This window comes from Brachyhypopomus gauderio, chromosome 19, assembly GCF_052324685.1.
Source record: "Brachyhypopomus gauderio isolate BG-103 chromosome 19, BGAUD_0.2, whole genome shotgun sequence".
NCBI lineage: Eukaryota > Metazoa > Chordata > Actinopteri > Gymnotiformes > Hypopomidae > Brachyhypopomus > Brachyhypopomus gauderio.
Genome location: NC_135229.1, coordinates 10,937,283 through 10,951,806, shown reverse-complemented (window position 1 = coordinate 10,951,806; position 14,524 = coordinate 10,937,283). Strand labels below are relative to the sequence as shown.

At 47.7% G+C, this 14,524-nt stretch overlaps 2 protein-coding genes and 1 long non-coding RNA gene across 4 annotated transcripts in view; 2 read left to right on the top strand and 1 right to left on the bottom strand.

The window, feature by feature from the left end:
• The window catches only part of ift80 (intraflagellar transport 80 homolog (Chlamydomonas)), a 59,450-nt gene extending 56,462 nt beyond the window's left edge, over positions 1-2,988 (top strand). The window contains exons 15-18 of one of the 2 annotated variants that reach the window (XM_076981109.1): positions 1,104-1,193; positions 1,431-1,603; positions 1,703-1,826; positions 2,736-2,988. In XM_076981109.1, coding sequence (XP_076837224.1) covers positions 1,104-1,193; positions 1,431-1,603; positions 1,703-1,826; positions 2,736-2,846 — 498 coding nt within the window. In that variant the 3' untranslated portion in view covers positions 2,847-2,988. The remainder of the gene's footprint in view (positions 1-1,103; positions 1,194-1,430; positions 1,604-1,702; positions 1,827-2,735) is intronic. The other variant, XM_076981108.1, reaches the window with a different exon arrangement.
• Positions 2,989-3,826: 838 nt separating this feature from the next.
• Positions 3,827-8,123, bottom strand: c15h3orf80 (chromosome 15 C3orf80 homolog). Its single transcript, XM_076981114.1, has 2 exons — positions 7,330-8,123; positions 3,827-7,236 (listed from the first exon to the last, which is right to left on the bottom strand). The coding sequence occupies exon 2, from the start codon at positions 7,201-7,203 to the stop codon at positions 6,616-6,618; it is 588 nt and encodes a 195-aa protein (XP_076837229.1). The 5' UTR covers positions 7,204-7,236; positions 7,330-8,123; the 3' UTR covers positions 3,827-6,615.
• LOC143482683 (uncharacterized) lies at positions 7,323-10,045 on the top strand. Its single transcript, XR_013122278.1, has 3 exons — positions 7,323-7,433; positions 9,348-9,411; positions 9,524-10,045. It is a non-coding gene; the product is annotated as an uncharacterized LOC143482683 (long non-coding RNA).
• The last annotated feature ends 4,479 nt before the right edge of the window (positions 10,046-14,524 follow it).

Here is a 14,524-nt window from a genome sequence, read left to right as displayed (position 1 = left end):
CACAGGCCTCTTCCTGCACCCTAGTCCCCACACACAGACCTCTTCCTGCACCCTAGTCCCCACACACAGGCCTCTTCCTGCACCCTAGTCCCCACACACACAGGCCTCTTCCTACACCCTAGTCCCCACACACAGACCTCTTCCTGCACCCTAGTCCCCACACACAGGCCTCTTCCTGCACCCTAGTCCCCACACACACGGGTCTCTTCCTACACCCTAGTCCCCACACACACAGGCCTCTTCCTGCACCCTAGTCCCCACACACACAGGCCTCTTCCTACACCCTAGTGCCCACACACAGGCCTCTTCCTACACCCTAGTCCCCACACACAGGCCTCTTCCTGCACCCTAGTCCCCACACACAGGCCTCTTCCTGCACCCTAGTCCCCACACACAGGCCTCTTCCTACACCCTAGTCCCCACACACACAGGCTTCTTCCTGCACCCTAGTCCCCACACACACAGGCCTCTTCCTGCACCCTAGTCCCCACACACACAGGCCTCTTCCTACACCCTAGTGCCCACACACAGGCCTCTTCCTGCACCCTAGTCCCCACACACAGGCCTCTTCCTACACCCTAGTCCCCACACACAGGCCTCTTCCTGCACCCTAGTCCCCACACACACAGGCCTCTTCCTACACCCTAGTGCCCACACACAGGCCTCTTCCTACACCCTAGTCCCCACACACAGGCCTCTTCCTACACCCTAGTCCCCACACACAGGCCTCTTCCTTCATTTCTGCTCTTTCCTGATGGCTCCTCCCACTTTTACTGCTTTTCTTGTTATTGTTTGTTACGGGGGAATATAAACAAAACGGGACACGTGATACAAACTTTCCACTACACTCCCCCCCCCCCCTCCCCTCTTCTCATGGGAGCTCTTGTGTAAAGTTTCCATCACGTGGAGGAGAGTCCACCTCTTCATCATACGTAGAAGAGACCGCATCTTCCTTTCCCGTCCTGGGAGGTTGCTGTTCCTATTTCAGCAGGTCTGGGTAGTTAGCAGAGCCTTGTGTCATGGGGTTGTGTCTCGTGGGCGTGGCCTGGAGCGCTGATGTGGGAGCCCTAGGTGAGCTGACCGTGCCCACGTGTCTTTGGCAGGACCAGGGCCTGTGGGCGTGTCTGGCTGGCATGGCAGTGAACAGCAAGGAGCTTTCCACAGCTGAGGTAGCCTATGCTGCCATCGGAGAGGTAAGTGTGTGTGTGTGTGTCTCCTGTGTTCATGTGCTCTGTGGTGTGTGTGTGTGTGTGTGTGTGTGTGTGTGGTGTAGGTGTAGGTAGATACAATGCAGTATTTAACCTTCATAAAGGATCCGCCCTCTAAGGAGTCTTTCCTGGTGTGTGTGTGTGTGTGTGTGTGTGTGTGTGTGTGTGTGTGTGTGTGTGTGTGTGTGTGTGTGTGTGTGTGTGTGTGTTTGTGTCTTGTAGGTGGATAAGGTGCAATATATAACCTTCATAAAGGATCAGCCCTCTAAGGAGTCTTCCCTGGCCCATATGTTGTTGTTTAGTGGTCATGTGCAGGAGTGTGAGGCTACACTACTACAGGCAGGCCTCGTGTACCAGGCCATTCAGATCCACATTAACCTCTACAACTGGGACAGGTCAGATGCTGTTTCTGTCTGTCTGTCTGTCTCCAAATTTGTGTGTGTGTGTGTGTGTTTAAAAGTGCCTGTTCCTGGCTGAGACCACTGTCCCCTCAGAGCTCTAGAATTAGCAGTGAAGCACAAAACCCATGTGGACACCGTCCTCGCTCACAGACAGAAGTTCCTGCAGGACTTTGGCAAGAAAGAGACCAACAAAAGATTTCTGCAGTACTCTGAAGGGGTAATCCGCTTCTCTGGTTCTTCGGTTATGTTGTTCGTAATTACTCATCTGCAGAAATGACTTCAGTTCCGTGTATATTTAAGAAATAGGAATGCATTTATTGCGATGGTAAATTGAAAAGATGTTAGCATAATACAAGGCACAGGTATAACACAGCAGGAAATGAATTAACAAGCGATACAAAACAGAACATAACAATAGTAACAAAACCAGACTGCCATATACACGTATACGGGAAGGAACATATCAGTAACCTAAACCGAAGAACATACCAAGAATGGGAAGGCAAGACTAACTGATACGAACACTAATAAAGCACTTAACTATACGATACTGACCATAGAGTACAGACCAGGACATACGAAGGAATAAACACTGACCTTGGCTAACTTATGACCACAACAACAGAAAGAACACACGATCACAAACACAATAACCCACAATCAGAACACAGAGAACCAGGAACTAAATGCCAAACAATGAGAAACAAACCTGAAACAGCTGACAGAAAAGATGAAAGCAGGAGTATACACAAAGGGGTGTGGCCTACAGGAGGGGGCGGAGCCTAGCGTGAAGGTCACTCTGGGGCCCCGGATCCTTTCTCTTAAGTGGGAATGCTGCTAGTGCTTTAGTCCTTACTCCAGCATGATAGTGGAGTAAATAAACATCGGTGCTGTGTATAATAATGAGGACAGATGACCGTGTAATTCTCCCCTGCACATTACTTATTTCATCTTTAATCAGTTAATCATCAAGCTGAAGTGAATGCACCTTTCATACCATTATTACTGCTCAAACACGATGTCTGTGTGGGTGTGGGTGTGTGTGTGTGTGTGTGTGTGTGTGTGTGTGTGTGTGTGTGTGTGTGTGTGTGTGTGTGTGTGTGTGTGGGCGCGTGCGTGCCTGTAGGTGGAGGTGGACTGGGACAAGATCCAAGCCAAGATAGAGATGGAGGTATCTCGAGAGCGTGAGCGGGCCACGTCCTCCTCTATCAGGAGCAGCGTGGCCAGCCGTCGTTGAACACGCCCACATCTCCACCTCCTCACAGGAAGTGCACTCATCTGCGTCCTCCTGCTGTAAATAGTCAAATAGACCTCTTTGTAAATTAGTTTTGTGTACTGTTCTAATGTTGATAAAAAAATAAATTTGTATTTATTGAAAGGATCGTTGGTTGTGTGTGATCAGCAGAGACCCTTTAATAAACACACAGATAACAAAGTGACTCTGGCCAGGAGTGAGAGGGCAAATGAACTGCCAGTGCTTTTTAATTCTTCATCATGTTGGGGGTTTGACATCAGCTGGCCAGACAGCTCCACCTCCCCACTGCGCCCTTTCTGCTGTTCAACCTGCTGCTACACCCATTCCATCTCCACACACTTCAGAACCCACCCTCTTGTGTCTCTCTCTCTCTCTCTCTCTCTCTCTCTCTCTCATCTCCTGTCTCTCTGCTGTCTCGACCTCTCCGGCTCTCTGTCCTTGTCCCTGTCTGGTTGCACTCTGACGTCATCTCGGACGCCGGGGTTCTGGCGGGGTTCTGGCATGGGTTCTGCTGGGGTTCTGGCATGGGTTCTGCCGGGGTTCCTGCGTGTTTCTCCCATCCTCCCAGTGCTTCTCTTCCGCTCTAGGCCTTACGCTCGCGTCTGCGGGCCCTTCTCTGTGCTGTCTCTGTACTGTCGAGCACTTAGGCGATCCACAGCGTATCGTAAAACGAATCGCTTCCGTACGGATCGAGTTTCAATTGAATTACATCAAAACGTTTGCGGTCTGTCGCGTCCTCCAGACTCCTGCTCATTAAGCTCCGTCACATCTGGGCACGATCGATAGATATTCATCTTTCATTAACCTCTGAACAATGTTCTCAAACACAAGAATATACATTCAATGACAGATGTGAAAGTGTTCGTTTGGATACCTCAATGGTGGTGTCAGGAATCAGCATTCTAATCATCTTTTTTTTCCCGAAAACACAATTTTCTATTCAAATTTTCAGTTAATAAGTGTTTCGGCCACTAAAGTGCTCTGTACTGATGTAGTGCTTTAGAAAAGAGAAGACATGGCACATGGAAGTTTAATCTGCATGAAAACAGAACTGACTGTGCCAAAGGTTCAGGTAAATATTTAGCCAGCCAGCTATGGCACAGTCCTGACATTTTCCATCTAAGCTTGTGCTTTGATTATGTTGTTTACAAGTCTTGAAAATGTATTGTTTAATCCAGTGTGCCTGCTTATGTTTAAAGGCAGACTAAACCCACAGCTGAGAGGCACTATTCTGCATGTGCTCATGGCCTAGTGAGAGAAGAGAGACTCCATAACTCTAATGGGTAGAGTTTAAAGCTAAGAATCTGTGATCAGCTATGGCTCATTCATAAGAGTTTCCAGCGATCTGACCTGGCATGGACAGAGGTGGTTGGGTCTTTGCCTATTTATAGTGTTAATGGGGGCGTAATTGAGGCGCTCCCCAGTGCTCAGAAAGCACACAAAGGTAGATGTGGAAGCCTTTATTGGACTTATAGTTATCAGAAATACCAGAGGTTATAACAGATGTTATTCCTTGGTGTTTATAATGACATTACATTCATAGTCCATTCTTTTAAAACCCCTGGAAACATCTGTGTGTCACCATGAATTTAACGAGATGGTTTATATAATGTGCTTTTATCTGACTGTTGACAAATTTATGATGTCAGTCATTAATGCGCAAGGCAAAATCACCAAGACGAACATGTATAATAAATAAATAAATGGTACAAATGCAATAAACTTAGTTTTTTATATTTCTGTCAGTACAACAGGGGGAGATGTTAAAATTACTAGATTTATTTCAGGGAGGATATTACCAAGATAAGCAACTGAATGAAGGTTAAATGGTGAGTTTGTGAAGCCATTTGTTGTTAGCACAACCACCTGGCAAAACACTGGAATTAAAGGGATAGTTTGATAAAAACATGATGCCAAAGAATGAAAATGAGTGCTATGGAATCATGATTATTCTAATTACTGCTAACGTTCATTAACTAGTCATTAATTAGCATATTGAGTTAAACTATTCCTTTAGGTAGCCTGAATATTCAAGCGAGCACCAGCCCCACCCCTGTGCCCTGGAGGGTACGGCTGTGTACTGCGGTGCCCTTTCAAACTTCGCAGGTTACTGGTACCCAGTGTGTGCAGCCCATGGGCAGAGGTGCTGGAATGCAAGCACAGCGATATTTCACAATACCTCTGAAAGCAGTAGCTTCCCAAAACAGCAGCCGCACGTCCTACAACAACCTGGCAAAAACGGATCCTCTAATGGGCTGTGATGCCCATTGATCTGGCTTTGCTTTTTGTTCAATTTGGCCAGCTAAAGGCATATTGAATAACTGCACAGTTGGCACAAATTCTTTGTTTACAAGTGGGTGGCTGACACGGACATTGTTATTCATTCGACAGTAAAACTTTATACATCCACAAATCTGGTAATGCGATGGCTGTACAGCTGAGTAATACATTTGTGTTGCTTTGTCCATTACCGATGTAGTGGGTCCACGTTAACATTCGCAGTAGCTATATCATGACACAGTGAACTAGGAGTTTCCCGTTAAATAAGCACCATCAGCTGAGTGACACAGTCATTGTTATTAAATCACCTTCATTAACAACTGAAGTCTTTCTGCGCTAAGCCCTTTGACTCGTTTTATTGCGTTTCAGATGCGCCTCCTCTTGCTTCTTATTGAATTGCACAGTTTTAAGTGGTGTTTTCCCCCTTCTCGGTTACACAAAACGTAGCGCGGCTTTACTCTACTTACTACGTCTTATTAAACATTGATGTTGGAAATGTAATAGCTGTGGCTTGATGCCCGGCCACGCACACTGCACCTGCAGCAGATCTGGGAACAGTTATAGGTCACCCCCAGATACAGTGCGACGGTCTTTAATTGGTTGAAGTGGAGTATGCAAACGTGTGACCACCCGAGGTTCTCGGTGGCGAGGTTGTTGTGGGCCCTCAGTTCCAGTAAAGCAGAATTTATAGGCCCGATCTGCCTGTTTCATCCCATGGCTGCTCAGATTACCTCATGGTCCATTTGAATTTATGCAGTGTTTACATGATCGGCGGGTTTAATCTAGATTATTACAGATGTGTCGCCTACTCAAATGGGTTTTCACTTTGAACTCCGAGGACTGTTAGTAGGGTTACTGCCCCTACATTAACGCTTATTTATCTATTACTGTGCGCAGTTATCACTAAAGCGATGAGAACGTGCCAAAAGTGACGGATCTCAGGAGGACAGAGATGCTGTCCCGTCTCAGGAGGACAGAGATGCTGTCCCGTCTCAGGAGGACAGATACGCCCCGACTTTCGGTACCACGGCGCTGAGCTGATCTACATCCCACAGCCACCTGCCTTTCATATCCATTACATTCTTCAAAAAAGGTCAGGCGATATATAAATGTATATAACTGTCTTCTGCACTAAATCTAAGGTAGATTTATTCATGGCAAATGTCCTGAAGATGTATCGATTCATCCGGCCAGATCCATCTTTGAAATTATTGCAAATATCTACTTGGGAAAACGAGCCTTTTTGGAAAGGGGCATTTTTCCACAAAGCAAAACTTTCTGACTGCCATCTTACTCCAGGGCGTTTACGGTCTCCCTTATGGGTTACGGTTACTGTACACACTAAAGGAAATGTAACACAAAACTGTTGGCTCCCCCAGATCAAAACACACTTGTAATTGCACTTAAATTCTGATAAATACTTGGAAATTGGCTATTCGGTAATAAAATACACTGGTGTTCCGTCTCCGTGTCAAACAGAGTTTCTGGAGGCTCTAGTGGCGGGCACGGTGGACCGTCTGTCCTCCCTCGGTCGTAGTACCGGCCCGGTGGCAGGTGCGGTGTCGCGGGACGCCGCCAGTAGGTTGTCCTCCGAGCGGTCCCGGTCCACTTCCTGCATGGTCTCCTCGTAAGTAGGTAAATACTTGACCTCGTCGTATGCGGGCAGCTGCAGAACCGGCGAGGTGAAATCCCCCACGCTGTCCTGGAACGGGTGGAGAAGCGAGTCCTGGGACGCCGTGTGTCCGTGGACGGGCTCCTCGGAACCGTCGTGGCGTCTGCGGGGACGCGGGCAGGTGATGCGCTGGATGAAGTAGCCCATGGCGAAAAGGAGCAACAAGATGAGGATGCCGGACAGTTTGCGCGTTATCCAGCCCACGTTGTCGAAGAAGGTGTGCAGCGGCGGTTTGCAGCAGTGGGCCGCCACGGTTCCGTTACCACGCGCGCAGCACTGCTGCCCCTCGCCGCACCGGATCTCCCCACAGTTGAACGGAGAGGCGGAAATCGCAGCGATCTCCAGGAAAATAACGCACGTGCTGATGTCAAACGCAAAATGACACATTCTTCGGTCTCTTTAGTCTCTAACCTGTGGTTTCTGTGAAAATAGGTCCTTTATATATATGCTTCTGTTCAGTCGTATTGCTCCGGTAACGTAAATCGTTAATTTTGACTCATGTTGCAGTCTTACCGGTGCTGCTTCACGCGCAGATGGGCAGAACCGCTCGCGCCGTGACCCGAGGATGGGCTCCGGTTCCTCGAGCTTACATCACTACGACGGCTGCGGAGATCCCGGTGGGTTATTAGAAATATCCCACCGTCTCGTTCATGCTCCGTTCTTCATCAGATCGCCTCCCCGTCCTCTTATATTCGGTCAACTGGACGCTGCGTGCAGTCCCGTCCAGAAGCGATGGGGACTACGTCAGATGCACCGTATTAAAAATGCATGCACCCCTGTTGTGTGTTGCACCAGACTGTAAAGTGCGCAGACGATCTGTGTCAGTGCACCCTGGAGAACCGTGCACGAATTACGGTATAAATGAAGACATCGCCTAACAGACGATCTCTCAACGCTTGAGTCATTATACGCCATATAGAGACTTCCTAACATTTATAATGTTTAGTTTTGTCTGCAAACTATTTTCGACTGAACATTTTGGATTCTTTAGCTTGCATTTACGTTTTGTTTCAGAATTGCCAGGTGTGATAAATAATAACGGACCTCTGTTGAATAAAGTGTCAGTTTTGGTTTTCAAGTTATTATAGTCCCATGTTGCGTATTTCCCATCTTAGACGTTTTACGCAGCTCTTCTATAAAGCTGTTTTATAAGTGAGCTCTTAAGTGTCCACAGTGTGGAAATGCTCCATCCTTGACCACGGTGCAGGACTGTGTCCTGTGTCCTACTCGCTGTGTCCCGTTGCTTCTCCTTCGTTTCTTTTCCAAGATGCTCGAGTCGATATTCACCTCTCATAAACATAGCTGATGTACAATTCGCCAAATTCAATTACCAGAGCATTATGCTGTAAAATACACTGGAACCAAACCAGGACGGCAGCCCTAATTTATACCCGATCAAATTTCTCGCAGTAAATTTTTCCCCATTAGAGAAACGTGATACATGCAGCATCATCGCATGCAATAACACAAATATGTAACTGGTTAGTGACTGTGCTTCATCTTTGCGATAAACATTTCAAATTGAAAACTGCATTTCGGTGGACGTTTAATAAAACGTTACTATAATATACAGGAGGTTTATTCTGTCAAGCTTTTAATCTCAACAATTCAAACATACAAAGACAGTCCACAAACAACCTCTCCTTCCTCTCCCTCCGGAGACTGTTTGTAATTCAAAGTCTAATTGAACTGCCTCCTCCGTTCGTCTGTTTCTTTCTTTTACTGGAAAGAAGGAATCGCGGCTCTCTGTCCTAATGGCGCTCACCACAAATGATGTTTGTGGGCTCTTTTTCGCCTAAGCCTTAGACAAATGTATTCCCAACCGGGACATGTCCACACTCCGTGAAAGTGGAAGCCGCTTACTTGGACATGTCCCTGAATGGGAGGACAAAGATACATGCTCAGTAAAAGGTTCAGCTCTGAATCCTGTTTAGAGATCCATTTATAGTAAGCTATAAATACAAAACAGCTTCAGGGTGCCGTCCACAGGTGACAGTTTAATATTAGTGAATTTGGTCTAAAGCCCAAAGGATGTTAATCTGCTTATTTTATAAACGGTGCAAATGATTTAATTGTTATTTGCAATTATCTTTAAAATTGTGCAGTCATGTTGTTCATTTCTCAGTGATATTGTGCTTACCTTATTTTGAAATGACCCGTTTATTATTCAGTCTAATATTGTATTTATACATTTTCAGTATATTTATCTACAGATGTGCAATAGCCACCTTTAAAAACCAGCATGTTAGCCATGTGGCACTGATCTCCAGTTAATACCAATCCCTGCAGTTTCTAGTGTAATAAAATGCAGAACCCACCACCCAATAGCCAAGCAGGAATAAGTGATGAGAATTAAAATATAAAACCCGCCACAGCTATTTCACACCCACAAACTTCCTTCCTTGCTATTGGCCAGAGGGCCCTGTGCGTGCCTGCTCAGAGATATATGAGTCTTGGCAGGATGATTAGACAGTGACCAGCCGCCCTTTGAAGACTACTAACCCGGTTCTCTTCTGCCTCTCCCTTCTCAGGCCAGAGAAAACCATGTTCTTATCCGGGCCTCGAGGGGAGTGGAGAGTTTCTGCTGTCTAATGGGTATTTTTTTCTTTTTTCAGAGGCGGGTCAAATAAATCCTCCCTGTTGCAGCTCGATTGGTTACATCAGAGCGCTCCACTCAGAGTTGTTTCCTCCTTCTTCTTTCATACAGGAACCTCGGACGGACTGGGATCCTGAAATGGAGGCTGTGGGTTATGGATGCGAGGTTGCCATTGGCAGCTGAAGTCGAATGTGATTGGTCGGCGCAGCTTCCATGCCCTCTACACGACCTCGGACAGAGCACATGTCATTTGGTTCTTTTGTCCGTTTTGGTAACAACGTGGTTCTCTCGGCTATGACTCTGAAAAGGCCCCTTATAAAGAGATTACAAAAGACCTTCCAGACCAGAAGAACATGGCCGCCCCTCTTCGCTGCGTGTCCTCTGAGCACGGGCTCGTGTGAGCCATGTTCACCGTTCACTTTTGTCCTCTCCAGGATATTTCCCCTCGAGTTTCTTTCAGTCGTCCCCTGCCCGCATTTCTAGATATGTGCCACCTAGGTAATAAATCTCTCGAGGATGAAAATGCAGTCCAGCACCATAATCGGAAATATCTCTTTATCCAGTCGTCAAACTTTAACCAACCCCAAACAGCAACTTTTGACTAGTGTTTAAAAAAAAAGGAAAAATGCAAAGGTCCAGATATAATTACATCCAGTACCTCGTCCACGGTGCTTTCTTGTCTCTTGTGTCATTGAGAGACACTGCTGAGGTCACATCCTGCCTTCTCTCCTCCCACACTCACGTCTCCGGTGGGACGTCTGCTCTGGACGCTGGTCTGGCTCTCATCGCTCTCTCATCTGCACCGTCGGGCACCGAGAGGGGAGCAGGGCGCGTTCCTGCCCTGGGGAGACTTCAGGCGGCAGGCTGGGGATCCTGGAATCATAAGGTGGGAATCCCGTTATGGTAAACTGGGAATTCCCCCAACAACAGGCTTGGTGTCCTGAAACATGGCCTGCGTGGGACTGCGGGAGAACTGCGAGCACTTCCTGGAGTCCAGGGAACCAGGGGGGTGGGGAGGTCTGGGAGGAAGAGGAGGAGGAGGAGGAGGGTTGGGGTCAGAGGGACATCGTCTTCCTCATTCACCGGGCCTCCTTCTGCTCCACCCTGCCGGAGATGACTTGGGATGTAGTCATCAGCTTTGGGGTTTGTGGATACATGTGTAGACAGAACACGTGAGAAAGGCCCCTGCTTTCGAGTCCCGTGTACACCCACACAACTCAACAGTAGTGCACATGTGCACTGTAGACCTTGTGAACATATGTGGAGGCCGGAGACGGTGAACTGATTTTAACTTTGCACCCATCCTCTGTGGGCCAGTTCACAGGAATGAAGGGAGGAGATTTCATAGGTGGGATAGGACATTCGTCAAGACCTCGCTTACTTGTCTCCCTGTCCACCGTCTCCTCTCTCCACTCCTCTCTGTCTCCAACTTCATCCACCACCTGCAAATGAGACCATTTATCTCTGGCTGTGGACAGGAAAGATTAGAATAAGACAGGGATTTAAGATTCACTGAGAGAGAGAGAGAGAGAGAGTTGAAACCATGCTCCCTCACACCATGTATATGTACATCCAGAGAGCTTACAACACTCTACACGTCTGCACCCTACACACATCCTTACAACACTCTACACGTCTGTACCCTACACACATCCTTACAACACTCTACACGTCTGTACCCTACACACACCCTTACAACACTCTACACGTCTGTACCCTACACACACCCTTACAACACTACACGTCTGTACCCTACACACACCCTTACAACACTCTACACGTCTGTACCCTACACACACCCTTACAACACTCTACACGTCTGTACCCTACACACACCCTTACAACACTCTACACGTCTGTACCCTACACACACCCTTACAACACTCTACACGTCTGTACCCTACACACACCCTTACAACACTACACGTCTGTACCCTACACACACCCTTACAACACTCTACACGTCTGTACCCTACACACACCCTTACAACACTCTACACGTCTGTACCCTACACACATCCTTACAACACTCTACACGTCTGTACCCTACACACACCCTTACAACACTCTACACGTCTGTACCCTACACACACCCTTACAACACTCTACACGTCTGTACCCTACACACACCCTTACAACACTCTACACGTCTGTACCCTACACACACCCTTACAACTCTCTACACGTCTGCACCCTACACACACCCTTACAACACTCTACACGTCTGTACCCTACACACACCCTTACAACACTCTACACGTCTGTACCCTACACACACCCTTACAACACTCTACACGTCTGTACCCTACACACACCCTTACAACACTCTACACGTCTGTACCCTACACACACCCTTACAACACTACACATCTGTACCCTACACACACCCTTACAACACTCTACACGTCTGTACCCTACACACACCCTTACAACACTCTACACGTCTGTACCCTACACACACCCTTACAACACTACACGTCTGTACCCTACACACACCCTTACAACTCTCTACACGTCTGCACCCTACACACACCCTTACAACTCTCTACACGTCTGCACCCTACACACACCCTTACAACACTCTACACGTCTGCACCCTACACACACCCTTACAACTCTCTACACGTCTGCACCCTACACACACCCTTACAACTCTCTACACGTCTTCACCCTACACACACCCTTACAACACTCTACACGTCTGTACCCTACACACACCCTTACAACACTCTACACGTCTGTACCCTACACACATCCTTACAACTCTCTACACGTCTGCACCCTACACACACCCTTACAACACTCTACACGTCTGTACCCTACACACACCCTTACAACACTCTACACGTCTGTACCCTACACACACCCTTACAACACTCTACACGTCTGTACCCTACACACACCCTTACAACACTCTACACGTCTGTACCCTACACACATCCTTACAACACTCTACACGTCTGTACCCTACACACACCCTTACAACACTACACGTCTGTACCCTACACACACCCTTACAACACTACACGTCTGTACCCTACACACACCCTTACAACACTGTACACGTCTGTACCCTACACAAACCCTTACAACACTACACGTCTGTACCCTACACACACCCTTACAACTCTCTACACGTCTGCACCCTACACACACCCTTACAACTCTCTACACGTCTGCACCCTACACACACCCTTACAACACTCTACACGTCTGTACCCTACACACACCCTTACAACACTCTACATGTCCGCACCCTACACACACCCTTACAACACTCTACACGTCTGTACCCTACACACACCCTTACAACACTCTACACGTCTGTACCCTACACACACCCTTACAACACTACACGTCTGTACCCTACACACACCCTTACAACTCTCTACACGTCTGCACCCTACACACACCCTTACAACTCTCTACACGTCTGCACCCTACACACACCCTTACAACACTCTACACGTCTGCACCCTACACACACCCTTACAACTCTCTACACGTCTGCACTCTACACACACCCTTACAACTCTCTACACGTCTGCACCCTACACACACCCTTACAACACTCTACACGTCTGTACCCTACACACACCCTTACAACACTCTACACGTCTGCACCCTACACACACCCTTACAACACTCTACACGTCTGTACCCTACACACACCCTTACAACACTCTACACGTCTGCACCCTACACACACCCTTACAACACTCTACACGTCTGTACCCTACACACACCCTTACAACACTCTACACGTCTGTACCCTACACACACCCTTACAACACTACACGTCTGTACCCTACACACACCCTTACAACTCTCTACACGTCTGCACCCTACACACACCCTTACAACACTCTACACGTCTGTACCTTACACGGAGTCTTGCGTAAGGAAAACTTTCATAGTCCCCGTGTGGTCAGTGACCTACTTCAGTTCTCTGCTGGCTGGATTTATTTTTAGTGCAAGGGCCCTTTAATCCCAGAAGAGCCGCTTCTACACCTGAATCACTCCCTCCTGCACCCACAACTTCCTCATGACAACAACCTCACCTTCCAAACACAGCAGTGATCCTGTGCTCAGAAAACAACCAGGGAGAACCAGCTCGGGGGGGCCCTGACGATCCGTGAACGGCATCAGACGGGTCCGCCATCACACACCTGCAAAACGCACCTCGGAAGCAGGTGTGAATGGTGGTGTGCTAATGAACGATGGTGTGCTGACGAAGCTGAGTGTGGGTGCACCTTAGGTGGGTGTTAGGAGACCTCACCTTATTACCTCCACCTGCTGCACCACTACACCTGTTCAGCTGCTGTACATTTGACACTACATTGGTTGTCCTCCACCCTTGCTAACACCAGTTCTCAACTCTGAAGCCCGCTGCAGCTTGTATAAGTTGTGGCAACCTTTAATGGCATCTTTTTCACGAGGGACTTGGTTTTAACCAAAAAATTCGTACACACACACTAGACATCACATCAAAGGTGTCGTCCATGTATGCTGCTGTATACACACCAGTGCCCTGCAGTCCTGGTCTAACGTTTAGTGTGTTTTATCTTGTTATGCACAGGTTATTTCACTACAGCGCTTGCCACGATAACTGATGTTGCTCCCAGCTTCCAACACACACACACACACACACACACACACACACACAGAAGAAAACCAGATCTTGGATCAGACACACGATTTGTACTCCAATACCTGAGACTTGGGGAAGATAATGTGAATCTGTCATTGAAAGGCCGGGTCTGTTTGCAGAGTATTGATCCGTTTCCCTTTGGCTGTCCTTGGAGTTGAGGTCCACGGGGGACACACTCTCACCCACACACTCACTCCCTTTCTCTCACACACTCTCCTGTTTTTTTCTCAGGCACAATGGTTCACACTACGGCCTGCTGTTACTCAGATCCTGACTGGAACTCCCTCTCTCTCTCCTTCTGCCCCTCACACACTATGTAAATATTTAGAGTCCATAATGATATATCAGTAATGGAGCCGAATTGGTAGGATGAGTGTGGAGAGACTAATATGCATTTTATAACACGATTAAGTAACCCTGGATGGGTTATTATATGAACAACATTAGCTCAAGTGTCACAG